The sequence below is a fragment of the Scyliorhinus torazame genome, chromosome 9 (genome assembly GCF_047496885.1).
Source record: "Scyliorhinus torazame isolate Kashiwa2021f chromosome 9, sScyTor2.1, whole genome shotgun sequence".
Taxonomy (NCBI): Eukaryota; Metazoa; Chordata; class Chondrichthyes; order Carcharhiniformes; family Scyliorhinidae; genus Scyliorhinus; species Scyliorhinus torazame.
This window is the reverse complement of record NC_092715.1, coordinates 810,089-832,927: the sequence shown is the minus strand read 5'-3', so window position 1 is coordinate 832,927 and position 22,839 is coordinate 810,089. Positions and strand designations below refer to the sequence as shown.

The 22,839-nt window shown below is 50.7% G+C and overlaps 1 protein-coding gene across 4 annotated transcripts in view; it reads right to left on the bottom strand.

Moving 5' to 3' along the window:
* nup155 (nucleoporin 155) overlaps positions 1 to 22,839 on the bottom strand; it is a 404,177-nt gene that overhangs the window by 167,434 nt on the left and 213,904 nt on the right. For all 4 annotated transcript variants that reach the window (XM_072515568.1, XM_072515570.1, XM_072515569.1 and 1 more), the window contains exons 23-27: positions 14,136 to 14,269; positions 7,066 to 7,257; positions 5,931 to 6,069; positions 5,665 to 5,800; positions 4,843 to 4,996 (exon numbers count right to left, since the gene is read on the bottom strand). In XM_072515568.1, coding sequence (XP_072371669.1) covers positions 4,843 to 4,996; positions 5,665 to 5,800; positions 5,931 to 6,069; positions 7,066 to 7,257; positions 14,136 to 14,269 — 755 coding nt within the window. The remainder of the gene's footprint in view (positions 1 to 4,842; positions 4,997 to 5,664; positions 5,801 to 5,930; positions 6,070 to 7,065; positions 7,258 to 14,135; positions 14,270 to 22,839) is intronic.

The following is a 22,839-nucleotide window of genomic DNA, read 5'->3' as shown; positions in this document are numbered from 1 at the left end:
CTATAACCCACAACACACACAGCACAAACACACACCCGATAACCTACATCAACACACAGCACAAACACACACCCTGTAACCCACATCAACACACAGCACAAACACACACCCGATAACCCACATCAACACACAGCACAAACACACACCCGATAACCCACATCAACACACAGCACAAACACACACCCGATAACCCACATCAACACACAGCACAAACACACACCCTATAACCCACATCAACACACACAGCACAAACTCACACACCAACGGTAAGCAAAACCAGGGCATGTGGGATTGTAGGGTAACATACCAGCATAGATTGAGGGTTGGTGAATTGAAAGGAAACAGAGTTGGGGTAAACGGATCACTGGCAGGTCAGCAGGCTGTCGCTATTTGGGTTTTGCAAGGATCAGCGCTGGGGCTTCAGCTATTCCCAAACTTTAGCATTGATTCGGATGTGGGGACCAAATACAATATTTCCAAGTTTGCTGATGATGCAAAACTTTGTGAGAATGAGAGTTGTGTGGAGGGTGCAAGGAGATTTAGATTAAAAGTGTGGGTGGGAACAAGGTGGATGGAATATAATGTGAAAAAAATTATGTATTTCACTTTGATGGTAAAAACAGATGGGGAGAGATTGAGAAGAATATTCTTGTTCATATGTCACTAAAAGTGTACATGCTGGTGCAGGAAGTAATGAGGAAAGATATTTTTTTTTGTTCTCATTTATGGGACGTGAGACAGCATTTATTGCCCGTCCCTAACTGCACTCACATTTCAGAGAGCCAACCACATTGCTGTGGGTTTGGAGTCACATCTAGGCCAGATTGGGTAAGGGCGGCAGATTTCCTTATTTTTAAAAATAAATATAGAGTACCCAATTCATTTTTTCCAATTAAGGGGCATTTTAGCGTGTTCAATCCACCCAGCTTGCACATTTTTGGGTTGTGGGCGAAACCCACGCAAACACGGGGAGAATGTGCAAACTCCACACGGACAGCAACCCAGAGCCGGGATCGAACCTGGGACCTCGGCGCCGTGAGGCCGCAGATTTCCTTCTCTAAAGGACATTAGTGAACCAGATGAGTTTGTTATTGACAATGTTTTCCCGGTCATCATTAGACTTTTAATTCCAGATTTTTATTGAATTCAAATTGAACCATCTGCCCTGGCTGGAGACAAACCCAGGTATTATTCTGGATCTCGAGATTTCTAGTCCAGTGACAATATCGCTGCGCCACTGCCTCCCCGATATTAGCCTTTACGGCAAAGGATTTGAGTACAGGTGTAATGATGTCTTCCTGGAATTGCATCGAGCCTTGGTGAGACAACAGCTGGCGTAGTGGGCACAGTTTTGGTTTATTACCGAAGAACGGGAATAGTGGCAGTAGAGAGAGTACAACGGACAGCACCAGACTGATCCTCGGGATAGCGGGATTGTCTTGCAAGGTGAGATTGAGGGGTCAGTGCCTCTATTATTGAGTGTTCAGAAGAATGAGAGGCGATCTCGTTGAAGTTTACAAAATTCTATGAGGGCTCAACAGGGTAAATACAGGCACAAAGTTTCCTCTGTTGGGCGGATGGTCTACACCAGGGAACACAGTCTCAGAATCAGAGGGAGACCATTTAGGACCAGGATGAGGGGGAATTTCTTCAGTCCGAGTGTGGTGAATCTTTGGAATTCTCATACTCAGAGGCTCGGTCTCGGAGTACGTTCAATGCAAAAGTTGATAGAATTCTAGCTACCAATGACATCACAGGATACGGGGTTAGTGCGAGAAGATAGTATTGAGGTTAAAGGTCAGCCATGATCTAGTTGAATGGTGGAGCAGGCTGGGGGGGGTTGAATACTCTACTCCTGCTCCGAGTTTCCTATATTTTTCTTTGTTCACGTTATCTAAACCTATCATAATCTTGTATCCTTTGTCAAATCTTCCCACATTCTCTTTCACCCATAAGCCAACCCCAACACCACTGTCTGCAACTAACTTTATACCTAAAACCCAGTCCTGGAACTGATCTGGTAAATGTTCCCAGCAGCCTGTGAAAGACTCTCACACCATCCTAACAGTAGTGACCACAACTGAACCCAATACTGTAGTTGTGGTTAACCAGAGCTTTACAAAAGTCCAGCATAATTTCTCTGCTTTTGTACTTAATAGCTCTTAACCAAGTACAAGATCCAAATGCTTTGCTAATCACACTCAGTCTGCACTTCCATCCTGTCAGTGTTGCAGTGTAAGAACATAGAACATAGAAAATACAGCACAGAACAGGCCCTTCGGCCCACGATGTTGTGCCGAACCTTTGTCCTAGATTAATCATAGATTATCATTGAATTTACAGAGCAGGAGGCCATTTGGCCCATCGAGTCGGCCCTTGGAAAGCACCCGACCCAAGTCCACACCTCCACCCTATCCCCGTAACCCTAACTAAACTTTTTGGACCCAAAGGGGCAATTTGTCATGGCCAATTGAGCTAACCTGCACATCTTTGGGCTGTGGGAGGAAACCGGAGCATCCGGAGGAAACCCACGCACACACGGGGAGGATGTGCAGACTCCGCACAGACAGTGACCCAAGCTGGGAATCGATCCTGGGACCCTGGAGCTGTGAAGCAACTGTGCTAACCACTGTGCTACCGTGCTGCCTATGAAATCTATGTTGTCTCAGGTTAGCATCGCATCCTCTGACAGTGCATCACTCACTCAATACTACACTGGAGTTCAGGCTTCGTTTTTCAGCTCAAGCCCTTCAGCAGAACTTGAACCTGCAACCTTGTGACCCAGAGGTGACTGCGCTATCAACTGAGCAATGGCTGATACAAAGTGCCTTCCAACCCCGTGACCTCTACAACTGAGAAGGACAAGGGCAGCAGACATACGGGAACATCAGAATGCGCAGTTTCCCTCTATGTTGCATTCAGACATGGGGACTGACTCTGCAGCAGGTAAGATCCTGGCTGGGTCACTGTCTGTGCGGAGTCTGCACGTTCTCCCCGTTTCTGCGTGGGTTTCCTCCCACAGTCCAAAGACGTGTTGTTAGGTGAATTGGACATTCTGAACTCTCCCTCAGTGTTAATGTAAGCCTACTTGAGACAATAAAGATTATTATTATAGGATCCGTACAAAAAGAACAAAGAAATGTACAGCACAGGAACAGGCCCTTCAGCCTCCAAGCCCGTGCCGACCATGCTCCCCATCCAAACTAAAATCTACTACACTTCCTGGGTCTGTATCTCTCTATTCCCATCCTATTCATGTATTTGTCAAGATGCCCTTAAACATCACTATCATCCCTGCTTCCACCACCTCCTCCGGCAGCGCGATCCAGGCACCCACTACCCTCTGTGTAAAAAACTTGCCTCGTACATCTCCTCTAAACCTTGCCCCTCGCACCTTAAACCTATGCCCCCTGGTAATTAACCCCTCTACCCTGGGAAAAAGTCTCTGACTATCCACTCTGTCTATGCCCCTCATAATTTTGCAGACCTCTATCAGGTCACCCCTCAACCTCCGTCGTTCCAGTGAGAACAAACCGAGTTTATTCAACCACTCCTCATAGCTAATGCCCTCCAGACCAGGCAACATTCTGGTAAATGTCTTCTACACCCTCTCTAAAGCCTCCACATCCTTCTGGTAGTGTGGCGACCAAAATTACACAGATACATAGAAGATAGGAGCAGGAGGAGGCCTTTTGGCCCTTCGGGCCTGCTCCGCCATTCATCACGATCATGGCTGATCATCCAACTCAATAGCTTAATCCTGCTTTCTCCCCATAGCCTTTGATCCCATTCTCCCCAAGTGCTCTATCCAGCCGCCTCTTGAATATATTCAAAGTTTTTTAACTTAAAGAACATTGGAGCAGAGAAGGCTGAGGGGTGACCTGATCAAGGTGGACAAGATTATGAGGAGCACGGACAGGGTGGATAGGGAGCTGCTGTTCCCCTTAGTTGAAGGGTCGGTTACCAGGGGACACAAGTTCAAAGCGAGGGACGGGAGGTTCAGGGGCGACTTGAGGAAAAACCTTTTTCCCCAGAGGGTGGTGACGGTCTGGAACACGCTGCCTGGGAGGGGGGTTGAGGCGGGTTGCCTCACATCCTTTAAAAAACACCTGGATCAGAACTTGGGAAATCTTAACATTCGAGGCTATGGGCCAAGAGCTGGCCAGTGGGATTAGCATTGGCAGATCTGGTGCCTTCCTGAGGCGATGCACACTTGATGGGCCGAAGGGTCTTTCCTGCACTGTAATTTTCTGTGATTCTGTGTACACCCTTAGTTAGGCCACACTTGTTCAATTCTAGTCGTCAACATGATGCTCTAACGGGCCTGTTCCTATGCTGTACTTTTCTTTGTTTTTGAAACAGAAAGATGAAGAGTGACAAAGCTGAGGTCTTCAAAATTCTGAAAGGTTTGCTTCGAGCGAGCCAAGAGAAAATGTTTCCTCTTGTGGGGAACAGCAAAACTAAGGAGCATCAATCTCCATGAGATAGTCAAGAAATCAAATGGTGAATAGGGAAGAAACCTCTTTACCGAGAGGGTGGTGACAATGTGGAACTCATTGTCGCCGGGACGGGTTCAGCCAGATTGTTTAGATGTAGCGAGCAGGAAGCCAGACAAGGTGCAGGGAATAGAAAGTTACTTTCATAAAGGTGGGAGCAATCCCGAGTGGAGCATAAACACCGGCATAGACCGACTGGCGCACAACAGCAGTTACTCCTCGATATATTCTCGGCAATCCAGACTAATTGCACGCACACACCCACGCCCCTCCTATATACCTCACACTCACGCCAGTCCTAGTACATTCAACAATAGATATGCCCATGCTCTATTCAGATACTGACATGTTGCGATGCCTCCTCATTGCTCAACATATTGGGGTCAGATGACAGAACTGGAGGCCCCGGTAGCTTGGGGACGCTGGGAGATTGTGGAGCGGCCTTACTTTGGTTCACCAGTTCCTGCAGTGTGTCTGAGATGCACTTGTAACAATTCAGCCTGAAGAACACAACACACGCGTTAGGATGAGTTTAGGCAGGATTCAAGTTTGGGGTCACCTGGGTTTCGGTTTGTAGTCAGGCAGGGGTCGGGATTGGGGTCTGGCAGGGGTCGGGATTGGGGTCTGGCAAGGGTCGGGATTGGGGTCTGGCAGGGGTCGGGATTGGGGTCTGGCAGGGGTCGGGATTGGGGTCTGGCAGGGGTCGGGATTGGGGTCTGGCAGGGGTCGGGATTGGGGTCAGGCAGGGGTCGGGTTTGGGGTCAGGCAGGGGTCGGGTTTGGGGTCAGGCAGGGGTTGGGGTCAGGCAGGAGTTGGGTTTGGGGTCAGGCAGGGGTTGGGATCGGGGTCAGGCAGGGGTTGGGTTTGGGGTCAGGCAGGGGTCGGGTTTGGGGTCAGGCAGGAGTCGGGTTTGGGGTCAGGCAGGAGTTGGGTTTGGGGTCAGGCAGGGGTTGGGTTTGGGGTCAGGCAGGGGTTGGGCTTGGGGTCAGGCAGGGGTCGGGTTTGGGGTCAGGCAGGGGTTGGGGTCAGGCAGGGGTCGGGTTTTGGGTCAGGCAGGGGTTGGGGTCAGGCAGGGGTCGGGTTTTGGGTCAGGCAGGGCATCCACAGTGAATTCTAACCCATAAATTAAATCTCTCGTCGCAGCCGTTGGTCGATCTGGGCTGCTCACCTCTCCTGGAAGGCCTGTTGTCCCACAGGGTCCTCCTCTGGCTCACCGTTCTTGTAATAATGTAGGCCCAAGCCCTGTGGATCCGTCTTATCAGCAGCACTGAGGCTCAACTCAGCCACAGCCTCATAAAAACGCACTGGAGACAAAAAAAAGGGAATAGAACCGTGAACCAACCTTACCATTAACGTGGTAAGCACTCTCGCCAAATATCACCCAAACCTAATCACCCTTTGGTGCCCTCAACCCCTGCAAACCTCCACTCTCACCTTGTCTGAACTGGGTGCAGACACTGGGAAGGTCGACCTGGTGCCCAATCTCCTGGTACAGACGCAGAGATTCTCGCATGGTCTTCTCCTTATCCGCCTTGTTCTGAATTTGCCTTGCACACTGGAGCAGCTCATTCGCCTGAAAATAAAACCATCCGCAGAGGAGTCAACATTCAGGCAGACAGGGACAGGGCGGTCAGTTACTGGTCAGGCTGGGTGTGATGGTCAGTTAATGGTCAGGCTGGGTGTGGGGACAGGGTGGTCAGTTAATGGTCAGGCTGGGTGTGATGGTCAGTTAATGGTCAGGCTGGGTGTGGGGACAGGGCGGTCAGTTAATGGTCAGGCTGGGTGTGATGGTCAGGCTGGGTGTGATGGTCAGGCTGGGTGTGGGGACAGGGTGGTCAGTTAATGGTCAGGCTGGGTGTGATGGTCAGTTAATGGTCAGGCTGGGTGTGATGGTCAGTTAATGGTCAGGCTGGGTGTGATGGTCAGGCTGGGTGTGATGGTCAGGCTGGGTGTGATGGTCAGTTAATGGTCAGGCTGGGTGTGATGGTCAGGCTGGGTGTGATGGTCAGGCTGGGTGTGATGGTCAGTTAATGTCAGGCTGGGTGTGATGGTCAGTTAATGGTCAGGCTGGGTGTGGGGACAGGGTGGTCAGTTAATGGTCAGGCTGGGTGTGATGGTCAGTTAATGGTCAGGCTGGGTGTGATGGTCAGTTAATGGTCAGGCTGGGTGTGATGGTCAGGCTGGGTGTGATGGTCAGGCTGGGTGTGATGGTCAGGCTGGGTGTGATGGTCAGGCTGGGTGTGATGGTCAGGCTGGGTGTGATGGTCAGGCTGGGTGTGATGGTCAGGCTGGGTGTGATGGTCAGGCTGGGTGTGATGGTCAGGCTGGGTGTGATGGTCAGGCTGGGTGTGATGGTCAGGCTGGGTGTGATGGTCAGGCTGGGTGTGATGGTCAGGCTGGGTGTGATGGAATCACGTTTGCTGTTTCTTCAGTTTTGACTCAGCATCTGTAATATTCGATTAATGGCTGGTGCAGACTCGATGGGCCGAATGGCCTCCTTCTGCACTATAAATTCTATAATCTTTAGGTTTAAGTCAAAGTGTTTTTACTGAGCTCACGGCCTCCATACCTTGGAGCACACTGCGTCGTCATTGCTGTACAGAAGGGGACACGTGTCTCTCAGATGTTTACTGATGGCATCGACCGAGGCGTTGTCTCCAATGTATCGGTTAATAAGCGAGGTAACGAGTGCACCACACAACTCCTTCCCTCGGATAACCAAGTCTCGGAACGGTGTGGATTTTAACTGTTCCTGGAGCTCCTGCAGAAAAGGCGAAACACATTCACCAATGGAATTCAGACTCCACAATGCAATTATCCATTGAGGGTTTAAAATACTTCAAGTAAAAGGCCTTTGACTGGGTGGAGTGGAATTATTTGTGGGAGGTGTTAGGATAGTTCGGGATTGGACAGAACTTCAATGATTGAGTGCAGTTGCTGTATCAGGCACCAGTAGCAAGCGTGCGAACGAATCGGCTGATGTCAGGCTATTTTAAACTGCACCGAGGGACAAGGCAAGGGTGTCCCATCTCTCCGCTTTTGTTTGCTCTGGTCATAGAGCCACTTACAATAGCATTAAGAGCATCTAGGGACTGGAAGGGGTTGGTCCGGGGCGGGGGTAGAACACAGGGTCTCGCTTTATGCCGACGACCTGCTCCTGTATATTTCCGACCCGTTAGGTGGGTGGGGAGATTATGCGGATCTTAGGGGAATTTGGCCGGTTTTCGGGGTGCAAATTGAATATGGGGAAAGTGAGATTTGCACGGTACGTGGATTAACCGTGCTAAATTGCACCTTAATTGGAAAATTTAGTCACATTTGGATCTAGACGAAGGGGAGACTGGGAGAGCTGCCGTTTAAAGTGGTGGGAGGGAGCTTCCGCTATCTGGGAATCCAGGTGGAACGGGAATGGGAGTAAGTTAAATCTGACCCGTCTAGTAGAGCAAACGAAGGAGGGCTTTCGAAGGTGGGACATGCTCCCGCTGTCACTGGCGGGGAGGGTACTGACCGTGAAAATGACGGACCTCCCCAGATTTGGTTTGTCTTTCAGTGCCTCCCTATCTTTATCCCAAAGGCCTTTTTAAAACAGATAAACCAAGTGATTTGGGGCTTTGCGTGGGCCCAAATAAAAAGCCGAACTCCGCCTGTAGCCTCCGCCGTTCCCTTAAAAGCCCTGCCTCTGGGGTCTCCGCATACCTCCTATCGATCTGTAGTATCTCCTTTACCAGTCAGTCCGTCTCTGCCCTGTCCACCTTCTCCCTATGGGCCCATATCGAGATCAGCTCCCCTCTGACCACCGCCTTCAGTGCTTCCCAGACCACCGCTGCTGAAATTTCCCCCGTGTCGTTGACCTGCAGGTAGTTCTGAATACATTTCCTCAGCCGCTCGCACACCCCTTCGTCAGCCAAAAGTCCCACATCTAACCTCCAGTGTGGGCGCTGGTTACTGTCTTTACTAACCCGCAGGTCAACCCAGTGCGGAGCATGGTCTGAGATTGTGATCGCCGAGTACCCCGTGGAGTACTTTGGAAAAAAGAATAGAGGCATGGACTATTTTCTAAACGGTGACAAAATTCATAATGCTGAAGTGCAAAGGGACTTGGGAGTCCTAGTCCAGGATTCTCTAAAGGTAAACTTGCAGGTTGAGTCCGTAATTAAGAAAGCAAATGCAATGTTGTCATTCATCTCAAGAGGCTTGGAATATAAAAGCAGGGATGTACTTCTGAAGCTTTATACTGCACTAGTTAGGCCCCATTTAGAATACTGTGAGCAATTTTGGGCCCCACACCTCAGGAAGGACATACTGGCACTGGAGCGGGTCCAGCGGAGATTCACACGGATGATCCCAGGAATGGTAGGCCTAACATGCGATGAACGTCTGAGGATCCTGGGATTATATTCATTGGAGTTTAGGAGGTTGAGGGGAGATCTATTAGAAACTTACAAGATAATGAATGGCTTAGATAGGGTGGACGTAGGGAAGTTGTTTCCATTAGCAGGGGAGACTAGGACCCGGGGGCACAGCCTTAGAATAAAAGGGAGTCACTTTAGAACAGAGATGAGGAGAAATTTCTTCAGCCAGAGAGTGGTGGGTCTGTGGATTTCATTGCCACAGAGGACGGTGGAGGCCGGGACGTTGAGTGTCTTTAAGACAGAAGTTGATAAATTCTTGATTTCTCGAGGAATTAAGGGCTATGGAGAGAGAGCGGGTAAATGGAGTTGAAATCAGCCATGATTGAATGGTGGAGTGGACTCGATGGGCCGAATGGCCTTACTTCATCTCTTATGTCTTATAGTCTTATGGTCTTATGGTGTTCACCACCCCTGCCAGTAAGGCCCTGCTCAAAATGAAGAAATCGATCCGGGAATACACTTGATGCACGTGTGAGTAGGAGAACTCCTTCACCCTCGGCTGCACAAATCTCCATGGACCACCCGCCCCCCCCCCCACCCCATCTGCTCCATGAACCCTTTCAGTTCCTTTGCCATTGCTGGCACCCTGCCCGTTTCGAGCTTGACCGGTCCAAGCCAGGGTCAATAACTGTGTTGAAGTCCCCTCCCATGACCAACCTGTGCGAGTCCAGGTCCGGTATCTTCCCCAACATCCTCTTTATAAACGCCACATCATCCCAATTTGTCACATACACATTTACTAATACCACCTGCACCCCCCAGTTTCCCACTGACCATAATGTACCGACCTCCCACATCCAAAACTATTCTACCCGCCTCAAACACCACCCGCTTATTGATCAGGATCGCGACCCCTCTTTGAGTCTAGTCCCGAGTGAAAGACCTGACTGGCCCAGCCTTTCTTCAATCTAATCTGGTCAGTTACTCGAAGGTGCGTCTCCTGCAACATTACCATGTCCGCCTTCAGTCCCCCAAGATGCGCGAACACACGTGCCCTCTTGACCGGCCCATTTAACCCTCGAACATTCCAGGTGATCAGCCTAGTTGGGGGGGCTCATTCCCCCCCCCCACCGTGCCCCCACCCCTGGTGCCGGATAGTCCCCCCCCCCCCCCCCCCCCCCTCCGCTCATACAAACAAACTCCAACATCAAACAATCCCTACAGACAGAAAAACACCAAGATCTAAACAAGCACACCTCCATCCCCCAACAGTGCAAATGAAACCCTTAACTCACTCAGCGCTACCGCTGGTCCCAAATCAATGCAAAAGGCATCACAAACAGCTTCCACAAAACAAAAAACGAGAAACTTTAAAAAAAAAGAACAGAAAAAAAACCCCAAAAAAACCATGAACGTTGCAGCAAAGTTCAAAAGTTCTCAGTCCCCCACCAGTCCTTTCCGCGACGTCCAGCGCGTCCTCGGGCCACTCAAAATAAAAATGCTGTTCCTCGTGCGTGACCCAGAGACGGGCCGGATACAACAGTCCAAACTTCATCTTTTTCTTAAAAAGGATCGACCTTATCAGGTTGAAGCTGCTCTTCTCCTGGCCACCTCCACACTCGGGTCTTGGTAAACCCGCAGGATACTGTTGTCCCACTTACAGCTCCGTGTCTGCTTGGCCCACTGTAGAATGCGATCCTTATCCAAATACTTGTGGAATCTCACCATCATTGCCCTCGGGGGGGGGGTCTCCCGTTCGCGGCTTCCTCGCGAGTGCTCTGTGAGCCCAGACCACCTCCAAGGATCGGGAGAATGCCCCATCCCCCAGCAGCTTCGCAAACATGTCTGCGATGTATGCCCCAGCGTCCGCTCCGTCGGACCCCTCCAGGAGCCCAACAATTCTCAAGTTCTGCCGGCGAGACCTATTCTCTCGGTCCTCCACCTTCTCCAGGAGCTTCTTCTGCTGATCTCTCAGCATCCCCACCTCCAACTCCACCGCAGTTTGATGTTCCTCCTGCTCAGCCAGCGCCTTCTCTACCTTCTGGATCGCCTGATCTTGGGCGTCCAATCTAAGCTCCAGCCGCTCAATTTACTTTTTTTAAAATCGGGTCCAAGCAGTCCCGTTTCTGCTTAGCAAAGCCCTCCTGAATAACTTGCATCAGCTGCTCCGTTGACCGCTGGGTCGACAAGCCAGAGGTCCGGTCCTCCGCCATGCTGTCTCCCGCTGCAGCTTCAGCCCCAGCCTTCTCTGTCTTTCTGTTTCTGGCTTTGAGCAGCGTTAACACATCCTCATTATGCGCCAGCTCAGCCTGATACAATTTACGGTAGTTGACCGGGCACACCTGACGGTGGCCCGGATGAGCAAGTTTTTTTGGGTAGAGGACAGGTGTGCGAGGAGTGCGGGAGGACCAACAAATCATGCCCATATGTTTTGGGCATGTCCAAAGCTTAGAGGATTTTGACAGGGTTTCGCCGAGGTCATGTCCACGGTACTCAAAACATGGGTGGTGCCGAGTCCAGAGGTGCCGATTTTTGGAGAGGCTGATGTCTTGCCTTTGCCTCCCTCGTAGCCCGGAGACGGATATTGCGAGCACGCAGGGACTCGAAGCCCCGAATCTGGGTCGGTGACATGGCTGGGTTTCTCAGTCTCGAGAAAATGAAGTTCGGCCTGAGGGGGTCAATGCTAGGGTTCACGCGGAGGTGGCAGCCGTTTGTCGACTTCTTCAGGGAAAATTAACCGTCAGCCGAGGCAAAAATCTAAGGGGGGGGGGGGGAGAAGTTAGGCTATCTTCTGTTAAGGGGAGGAGGGACTTGCGAGGGATGGAGATGATTTATGCACTACGTTTCTATTTGGGTTTGCAATTTTTTTCTTCTTTTGTTTGTTGTTATTGTTATAATTATAAAATTACAAATATCTTAATAAAATGTTTAAAAAATAAAAAATAAAATACTTTAAGTGTTTCATACCAAGATGGAAATATTATAAAGTAGAAACAAGATACACAATTTTGGGAGCGACAGAGTTAGAAATCACAGAATTATTTATGATCCCAGTAAACACCAGGTTCGATTCCCAGCTTGGGTCACTGTCTGTGTGGTGTCTGCACGTTCTCCCAGTGTGTGAGTGGGTTTCCTCCGGGTGCTCCGGTTTCCTCCCACAGTCCAAAGATGTGCAGGTTAGGGGGATTGGCCATGCAAAATTGCCCTTAGAGTCCAAAAACGTTAGGTGGGGTCACTGGGTTATGGGGACAGGGTGGAGGTGTGGGCTTAAGTGGGGTGCTCTTTCCAAGATCTGGTGCAGACTCAATGGGCCGAATGGCCTCCTTCTGCACTGTAAATTCTATGATCCTATGAAACACAGAATATACAGCATGTAAGTGTAAATGCACAAACTATGGTTTAGACGGTGAATATAAGACCATCCGAATAACAGCAGGAATAGGACATCCGGCCCCTTGACTGTGCTTCACCATTCATTATTATGGTTGCTGTGGTTGTAATCTCAACTGAAGATGACACCAAGTTGGGTGGGAGGGTGAGCTGTGAGGAGAATACAGAGATCCTGAGTGTCTTAAAACAGAGATAGATAGCTTATTGATTAATAAGGGGATCAGGGGTTATGGGGAGAAGGCAGGAGAATGGGGGTGAGAAAAATATCAGCCATGATTGAATGGCGGAGCAGACTTGATGGGCCGAGTGGCCTATTTCTGCTCCTATGTCTTATGGTCTTCAGTGTGATTTGGACAAGTTGAGTGAGTGGACAAATGAATGGCAGGTGCAGTATAATTTGGAGAAATGAGAGGTTATCCACTATGGGAGCAAAAACAGGAAGGCAGATTATTATCTGAATGGCCATAAATTAGGAGGAATGTGCAACGAGACCTGGGTGTCCTCGTACATCAGTCACTGACGGTAAGCATGCAGGTGCAGTAGGCGGTAAAAAAGATAAATGGTATGCTGGCCTTCATTGAGAGAGGATTCAGGTACAGGAGCAGGGATGTCTTGCTGCAATTGTACAGGGCCTTGGTGAGGTCGCACTGGGAGTATTGTGGGCAGTTTTGATCTCCTCTGAAGAAGGATGTTCTTGCTCTCGAGGGAGAGCAGCGAAGGTTTACCAGACTGATTCCTGGGATGGCGGGACTGTCGTACGAGGAGAGGTTGAATCGGTTAGGATTATATTCGCTGGAGTTCAGAAGAATGAGGGGAGATATCAGAGAGATTATAAAATTGATCGATTGTTTTGGTTGTCACATATACCGAGGTACAGTGAAATGTATTTTTCTGCGGCCAAGGGAACGTACACAGGACTGGACAGGGGCTGGTTTAGCACACTGGGCTAAATCGCTGGCTTTTAAAGCAGACCAAGGCAGGCCAGCAGCATGGTTCGATTCCCGTACCAGCCTCCCCGAACAGGCGCCGGAATGTGGCGACTAGGGGCTTTTCACAGTAACTTCATTTGAAGCCTACTTGTGACAATAAGCGATTTTCATTTCATTTTCATTTCAGATGCAGGAAGGATGTTCCCGATAGAGGGTGTGTCCAGAACCTGGGGTCAGTCTGAGGATACGGGGGAGACCAGAAATTAGAAGAGATCTCTCCACCCAGAGTGTGGTCGGCCTGTGGAATTACCCTGCATAAAGCCATGCTGGAGTATAAAAGTTGGAACATCTTGGTACAAGTGTATAGGGTATTGATGAAACCTCACCTGGTGTTATGTCCACTTTTGGCCTCCTAAGGAAAGATATTTCTGCACTGCAAGTAGTTTACGGAGCTGATTCTTGGGATAAAGGGGTTGATTTATGAGGAAAGCTTGTTCATGTTGGAGCTTAAAGAATGAGCAGTCATCTTATTGAAACATGCAAAAATCTGAGGTAGTTTAAGTGTAGATGCTGAGACGATGTTTCCCCTGGTAAGGAAGTCTGGAACTAGGCGGCAGAGTTTAAAAATCATTCAAGACCGAGATGAGGAGGGATTTTTAAAATAAATCTTTCGAACTCTCTTCCTCAAGGCATGCTTGTTGAGTATGATCTGTACTCTGCCATTCAAGACAAAGCAGTCTGCTTGATCAGCACCTCACCCTCCACCTTAAACATTCACTCCCTCCATCACTGACGCACAAGGCCGCAGAGAGAACCATTTAAAAGATGCACTGAAAATCATACAACTCCCAATAGCAGTGTCAATGTACCTACACTATACAGACTGCATCACCACCAGACATTTATGGTCGACAATCAACTGTGGCCTTGTCTGGCTCCCACATTACATGAATAAATGAAAAATATACCTTCTGTAAATCTGCAATGACAATGCTGAACTGGTGATCACACAGCAACTTCCACAGAGCCAGGGTCTGACATGTGTAATGTAGCAGCTGCTGTATACCCTGCAGAGACAGCTTCTCGTAGGCCTGTGCTTCCGCTGTGAGAGAAAGCTGTTGGTTAGTACTGAGGCTGGGCCCCAAGACCAGGAAAACGTTCACACTAAATCGTGCTGCACAGTACGGATATGCGCATGCACACCCATCTAAGCAACATATCAGAGAACAATCATTTTGGGTAACCATATCCCCAAATCCCCATGTAGCGTTTCCCAAAACTGAACAATAATCCTCCCAAATTTTGGTATCACAGTTGTACATTTGAGGGATAATGGGATTACTAAATGATTGATATAAAGCTATGGGGAGAAAGTGGGGCAGTGGGATTAGTTTGGGGATTGACACAGGGCTATGGGGAGAAGGTTGGGCAGTGGGATTAGTTTGGGGATTGATACAGGGCTATGGGGAGAGAGCGGGGCAGTGGGATTAGTTTGGAGATTGATACAGGGCTATGGGGAGAGAGCGGGGCAGTGGGATTAGTTTGGGGATTGATACAGGGCTATGGGGAGAAAGTGGGACAGTGGGATTAGTTTGGGGATTGATACAGGGCTATGGGGAGTGAGCGGGGCAGTGGGATTAGTTTCGGGATTGATACAGGTCAATAGGGAGAGAGCGGGGCAGTGAGATTAGTTTGGGGATTGATACAGGGCTATGGGGAGAGAGTGGGGCAGTGGGATTAGTTTGGGGATTGATACAGGGCTCTGGGGAGAGAGTGGGGCAGTGGGATTAGTTTGGGGATTGATACAAGGCTATGGGGGGAGAGTGGGGCAGTGGGATTAGTTTGGGGATTGATACAGGGCTATGGGGAGAGTGGGGCAGTGGGATTAGTTGGGGATTGATACAAGGCTATGGGGAGAGAGTGGGGCAGTTGGATGAGTTGGGGATTGATACAGGGCTATGGGGAGAGTGGGGCAGTGGGATTAGTTGGGATTGATACAGGGCTCTGGGGAGAGAGTGGGGCAGTGGGATTAGTTTGGGGATTGATACAAGGCTATGGGAGAGAGTGGGGCAGTGGGATTAGTTTGGGGATTGATACAGGGCTATGGGGAGAGTAGGGCAGTGGGATTAGTTGGGGATTGATACAGGACTCTGGGGAGAGAGTGGGGCAGTGGGATTAGTTTGGGGATTGATACAAGGCTATGGGGAGAGAGTGGGGCAGTGGGATTAGTTGGGGATTGATACTGGGCTCTGGGGAGAGAGTGGGGCAGTGGGATTAGTTTGGGGATTGATACAGGGCTATGGGGAGAGAGTGGGGCAGTGGGATTAGTTTGGGGATTGATACAGGGCTATGGGGAGAAAGTGGGGCAGTAGGATTAGTTTGGGATTTGTTATAACCTGCATGCTTACCATTGGCTGGGGACGAATGACAATCCTGTGGGAGTATGAGCTTCCCCAATGAGGTGGGGTGGAGAAATCATTAGCAGACTCCCTGGATAAATAAAGCTGGCCAGTTTGGAACCAGCAGGAAGGAGTGAGCAGCAAGCAAAGTTGCTGCTGCTGTATATGTATGTTATTGTAAATAAACGTTATTTCTTTGTATCCTTAAAACTCATGCTGGATTCTTCGTGGCCCTCACAAAACTGGCGACGAGGGGTAAAGTGAATAGCTGTCTACACTGCTGAAGCCACCTCCCTGGATTTTTGTTGGATACAGGTTGGAAGTTGTTTTCTATTATACCATGCCTCTGTACGGACGTTTGGATGTTTTTGATGCTGCGCTGGAAAGCTGGAACCAGTACACACAACGGATGCGTTACTATTTCCGGGCAAACAATATCACTGAAAACGAGCGCCAGGTGGTCATATTGCTCACCGCCTGCGGCCCGCATACGTTTGGGGTGATTAGGAACCTTACGTACCCAGCTGCGCCGGACACCAAAACGTTTGATGAACTTGCAAATTTAGTGGGGCAACGTTTTAACCCAACCCCGTCCACGATAGTCCAGCGTTACCGGTTTAATACCGCTGAGAGGACCCCAGGAGAATACCTTGCCGATTTTCTATCCAGGCTACGCAGGATTGCGGAGTACTGTGACTATGGTGAGACCTTGTCAGAAATGTTACCCGACCGTTTGGTTTGCGGTATTAACAACGCGGCCACCCAGAGAAAGTTGTTAGCTGAGCCAACATTGACTTTTCAACAGGCCATTCAAATAGTATTGTCCCGAGAGAGCGCAGAACGAGGAGTGCAGGAGCTACAGGGAATGGAGGTGCATGCCTTGGGGCGCAATCCCTTCCGCCTGAAAAAGTCCCCCCGCACTCCTGCGGTACCTTGGGCGAGGCAACGTCTGGATCGACGCCAGTGGCCGTTGGACATTCCTCCCCGAAGGGAGCCTTCTCCAGAACCAATGGATGAGGAGCCATGTCCGTGTCAGACTTGTAGGCGGCGACCCCGTCGCGGACAGCGGTCCTGGGGGCGCCAGAGGCACCGTCGTTCCGACCGAAACTGGGACCAGCCCAGGGGCCGTACCTTCCATGTGGATGAACCTGCGGCGACTACTCCTGAGGACGTGGAGACGGAGGACGACTGCCTGCAGCTGCATTGTGTGGCAGCTCCCCATGTGGCCCCCATTAAGGTGACAGTATGGGTCAATGGCCACCCGCTTGAGATGGAGTTGGATACTGGCGCAGCGGTCTCCGTGATCGCCCAGAGGACATTCGACCGCATCAAGCAGGGTATACAGACCCTTACATTAACTGACTCACAGGCCAGGTTGGCCTCCTACACAGGGGAACAATTGGACATTGCAGGAACTACGATGACCCCTGTTGTTTATGGACGCCAGGAGGGGTGTTTCCCACTTATCGTGGTGCGCGGCCATGGGCCCAGCCTGTTGGATCGGGATTGGTTGCGCCATTTGCGGCTGCAGTGGCAGCACATTCCCCAGTTTCTGGAGGGTTGACTGACGTGCCAGGACGATACCCAGATGTATTCCAGCCCGGATTGGGGAAAATAAAAGGGGCCATAGCCCATATCCAAGTTGAACCAGGAGCCACGCCGCGCTATTTTCGGGCGCGCCCGTGCCTTACGCCTTGCTCGAGAAGGTAGAAGGGGAGCTCACTCGTTTGGAGAGTTTGGGTATTATCAGGCCCGTCCGTTTCGCTGACTGGGCAGCACCAATTGTACCTGTAATGAAGCCAGATGCCACAGTTCGCTTGTGCGGCGACTATAAACTTAGTGAATACGGCTTCCCGACTCGACCGATATCCAATGCCTCGCATAGAGGGTCTCTACGCAAAGCTTGCAGGCAGACTCTCGTTCACAAAATTAGATATGAGTCACGCCTACCTGCAGTTGGAGCTGGACCATGCCTCCCGACCATATGTAACGATTAATACACACCGGGGCCTGTATGAATATACGCGTTTGCCCTTTTGAGTATCCTCTGCCTGCGCTATTTTTCAACGTGTTATGGAGGGCATTTTGAGAGGTTTACCGCGTGTCGCTGTCTACTTAGATGACGATTTGATTACAGGGATGTCGGAGCAGGAATATTTGGAAAATCTGGAGGCTGTCCTGAGACGCTTTTCGGAGGCTGGAGTCCGTTTACGTCGCACAAAGTGCATATTTCAGGCAAAGGAAGTCGTCTACCTAGGTTATCGGGTGCACCTCGAAGGTTTGCACCCCGTCGCAGAGAAGGTGCGCGCGATTCAACAGGCCCCCACCCCGACTGACACTTCGCATCTTCGTTCTTTTCTCGGTCTCGTAAACTATTACGGGAAGTTCCTCCCCAATCTGGCAACTATGCTGGCCACGTTGCACCTTCTGCTAAAGAAAAATCACACCTGGGTTTGGGGTCAGCCGCAAGAAACCGCTTTCCGGCGGGTAAAACAACAATTGTCGTTGTCTGGATTACTAACCCACTATGATCCTGGAAAGCCTTTGCTCGTCACATGTGATGCATCCCCGTATGGTATTGGGGCCGTCCTGTCCCACAAGATGGAGAACGGGGCCGAGCGACCGATAGCTTTCGCCTCCCGCACATTGACTGCAGCGGAGAAAAAGTACGCGCAGATTGAGAAGGAGGGTCTGGCAGTGGTCCTTGCGGTGAAACGTTTCCACCAGTATGTGTATGGCCGCCACTTCACCATCGTGACTGATCATAAGCCTCTGCTGGGACTTTTCAGAGAGGATAAGCCAATACCGCCTATTGCTTCCGCAATGATCCAGCGCTGGGCTTTGTCGCTCGCTGCATACAAGTATTCTCTGGAGCACAAACCAGGAACGCAGATAGCAAATGCCGACGCACTGAGACGATTGCCTTTATCGACCGGGCCCATGTCGACCCCCACGACCGGTGAGGTGGTTGCAACCCTAAATTTTATGGACACCTTGCCTGTCACAGCATCACAGATCCGTGAGTGGACCCAGACGGAGCCAGTCCTGTCAAAGGTTCGGCACATAGTCCTGTATGGTGGGCAGCATAGACAGCTCCCAGGCGAGTTGCGGGCATTTTCCTCCAAGCTGTCAGAATTCAGCATGGCAGATGGCATCATCTTGTGGGGGATGCATGTGATTGTCCCGGAAAAAGGACAGGAGCTGATACTAAGAGACTTGCACAATGGGCATCCAGGTGTGACCAAAATGAAAATGTTGGCCCGGAGTTATGTCTGGTGGCCAGGCCTCGACACCGACATTGAGAAGGTGGCCCAAAACTGCTCCATTTGCCAGGAGCATCAGAAGCTTCCGCCGGCCGTGCCCCGACATCACTGGGAATGGCCAGGGCGGCCTTGGGCGCGCTTGCATGCGGATTTTGCAGGCCCTTTTCAAGGATCCATGTTCCTTCTATTAATCAACGCCCAGTCTAAATGGCTAGCGGTCCATAAGATGCTAGGCACAACGTTCTGCGCAACAATTGAGAAGGTGCATTTGTCTTTTAGTACGCATGGCCTCCCCGAGGTGCTGGTCACGGACAACGGCACTCCATTCACGAGTGAGGAGTTTGTGAGGTTCATGAAGATGAACGGCATACGCCATATCCGCACTGCCCCTTACCACCCGGCTTCAAATGGGTTGGCGGAGCGCACAGTGCAGACATTCAAATGAGGCCTAAAGAAGCAGTCTTCCGGGTCAATAGACACAAGACTGGCTCGTTTTTTGTTTTCGTATGGGACCACCCCCCCATGCGGTGACTGGGGTAGCTCCCGCAGAACTCCTAATGGGCCAGAGACTTCTCACCCGCCTTAGTATGGTTTTCCCAGACATTGGCGCAAACGTACGCCGCACACAAGAACAGCAGGGACAGGGTTTCTCTCGGCATCGGCCGATTCGGCGGTTTGTGCCCGGTGACCCAGTGTTCGTTCGGAATTTTGCTGGTGATGCCCAGTGGGTCCCTGGCGTAATCTTTCACCAATCGGGCCCTATATCTTACCAGGTGCAAGCCCAGGGTCGTCTCCAGCGCAAACATGTAGACCACGTTCGGTCCAGAAGACTATCCCTTCCAAAGATTCCCCACCCCCGGAGCTCATTTGTACAGCCACAGAGACCAGAGACAAGGGAAGGTAGTCCTCACAATCTTCCACTGGTGCCGCACTCAAAGCCTGCGCAGGTCGTTACAGAACCGAATGGAGATAGAGACGCTGACATGACGGAGGCAGCAAACTCTGACTCCGAGATGGAGACACAGGACGCATCAGAGGCGGAATCCTCGGGTCCATGGGCCGTGGATGTACAACCGTTACGCCGTTCATCGCGCAAGCACCGGTCTCCATCTCGTTACACGCCGCCCGATCCAGCGCCTCGTGCAAATGGTGTCCAGCCTGCGGCAAAACGAGTCCGACGCCCTCCTTCACCAGGGTCTTCGGTGGATTCCTTGGACTTTGGGGGGGGGGGGGGGGGGGGGGGGGGGGGGATGTTATAACCTGCCTGCTTACCATTGGCTGGGGACTAATGACAATCTCACAATCCTGTGGGAGTAAGAGCTTCCCCAATGAGGGGGGCGGAGAAATCATTAGCAGACTCCCTGTATAAATAAAGCTGGCCAGTTGGAACCAGCAGGAAGGAGTGAGCAGCAAGCAAAGTTGCTGCTGTCGTATATATATATGTTATTGTAAATTCATGTTATTTCTTGGTATCCTTAAAACTCGTGCTGGATTCTTCGTGGCCCTCACAGGATTGATACAGGACTATGGGGGAGAAGGGAAAGTGGAATTAGTTTGGGATTGATACAGGGCTATGGGGAGAGAGTGGGGCAGTGGGATTAGTTTGGGGATTGATACAGGGCTATGGGGAGAAAGCGGGGCAGTGGGATTAGTTTGGGATTGTTGCAGGGCTATGGGGAGAGAGCAGGGCAGTGGGATTAGTTTGGGATTGATACAGGGCTATGGGAGAGAGCGGGACAATGGGATGTGCTTGGTATTTTTTATTTATTCAGTGAACACCTGGATATCCCTGGAGCCGAGCAATGTTTCTCAGTTTGTAGAGGGGACACTCCTCAGTAACGTGAAAATCCACAAGGGTTTGTACGGAGGCCCCAGCGGTGGAGGTCAGCTGCAGACGAGGCCTCGACTTGTCCTGAACCTGTTTAGCAAGGGCTACTCCCACTGCCATTCGACAGCTGGGCTTTGTCACAAGCAGCTTACTCCATACTTCTCCAGTTTCTCATTATTTGGTGTCTGCTGGGAAACTTGCTCAGGGAGATTACTCCATATGATGCAACAAGATGGATGCTTTCAGCCAGCACACAGCAGATCTCTTACTTCCCTCTGAGAGGCAGGTCCAGCTTGTTTACGACCGCTTGACGTTTGCCAGGGGTATGCTGGGGAGAGGAGTCTTGAAGCCGCGTTGCTTCAGTCGGACCTGCAGACCGCCGCGTTTCCCTCGCTTCCTCGGTCGCTGGCTGCGGTTGGATTTGATAAGGGAGGTCTGACCTTGTGGAAGGTAGGTGATTGCGTCTGGCGAGGGCCGGGGCGCTGGCTGCGGTTGGATTTGATAAGGGAGGTCTGACCTTGTGGAAGGTAGGTGATTGCGTCTGGCGAGGGCCGGGGCGCTGGCTGCGGTTGGATTTGATAAGGGAGGTCTGACCTTGTGGAAGGTAGGTGATTGCGTCTGGCGAGGGCCGGGGCGCTGGTTGCGGTTTTGGGGTTTCCGGGGAGGCATGTTTGCGATCCAGTTGGGTCCTAGCGTTCTGCGAGTGTAGGAATAGCTTGCGGCACGTTCAGGGATCTTGGGTTGCAGGGAGGGGCTTCCTGAGGAAGGTTGGGCTGGGTCCCGTGCTCTGCTCCCTTCTTGGTCGGTCCTGGGGTCGGGCATCCACGTGAATTCTTCTTTCCTCCGTCTTGAGCTATGTCGGGTCAGGTCACGTTGTCGGGTCGGATATGGGTCAGAGGCAGGGATATGGAGTTAGGTCACAAGTCAGCCATAATCCCACTGAATGGCAGGACAAGTTCGAGGGGCTGAATGGCCTACTCCTGTTCCTATCTGTTGAACAACAAAAGCACGCTTTGCACACCACACCTATATGCTGTGAATAATGAAGTAAGTGTTTCAAATCAAGAGCGGAGTGTGGCATCTCCTCCAAATCCACACCAGAGTTTGGATGTATCTCCCGAGCTCTCCAGGCATTTGCTAAACTACAATGCTGACTCCCAAATGGTACCAAGTCAGTGGAATAAAAGGGACAGCACAACATGGACACGAAATTGGCTGAGGAAACAGAGTCGTGGTTTTCAGAGAGAGGCAGCTTTGTCAATGAAATGCCGAGGGGTCAGTGTTAGGTGTTACATTAATGACGTAAATGTACAATTGGGCGTGCAGGTCCACAGATCTTTGAAGGTGGCAATACAAGTGGACAAGGTAGTCCAGAAAGCATATGGAATGCTTGCCTTCATTGGCCGGGGCATTGAGTATAAGAATTGGCAAGTCATGTTGCAGCTGTATAGAACCTTAGTTTGGCCACACTTGGAGTATAGTGTTCAATTCTGGTCGCCACACTACCAGAAGGATGTGGAGGCTTTGGAGAAGGTGCAGAAGAGATTTACCAGGATGTTGCCTGGTATGGAGGGTGTTAGCTATGGGAAGAGGTTGAATAAACTCGGTTTGTTCTCACTGGAACGACGGAGGTTGAGGGGCGACCTGATAGAGGTCTACAAAATTATGAGGGGCATAGACAGAGTGAATAGTCAGAGGCTTTTCCACAGGGTAGAGTGGTCCATTACTAGGGGGCATAGGTTTAAGGTGAGAGGGGCAAGGTTTAGAGTAGATGTACGAGGCAGGTTTTTTGCACAGAGGGTAGTGGGTGCCTGGAACTCGCTACCGGAGGAGGTGGTGGAAGCAGGGACGATAGTGACGTTCAAGGGGCAACTTGACAAATACATGAATAGGATGGGAATAGAGGGATACGGGCCCAGGAAGTGTAGAAGATTTTAGTTTAGACGGGCAGCATGGTCGACACAGGCTTGGAGGGCCGAAGGGCCTGTTCCTATGCTGTACTTTACTTTGTTCTTTAAAGAATTCTCTCCAGTAATTTCCCTACCACTGACGTAAGGCTCACAGGCCTGTTGTTCCCTGGATTATCCTTGCTACCCTTCTTAAACAAAGGAACAACATTGGCTCTTCTCCAGTCCTCCGGGACATCACCTGAAGTCAGTGAGGATCCAAAGATTTCTGTCAA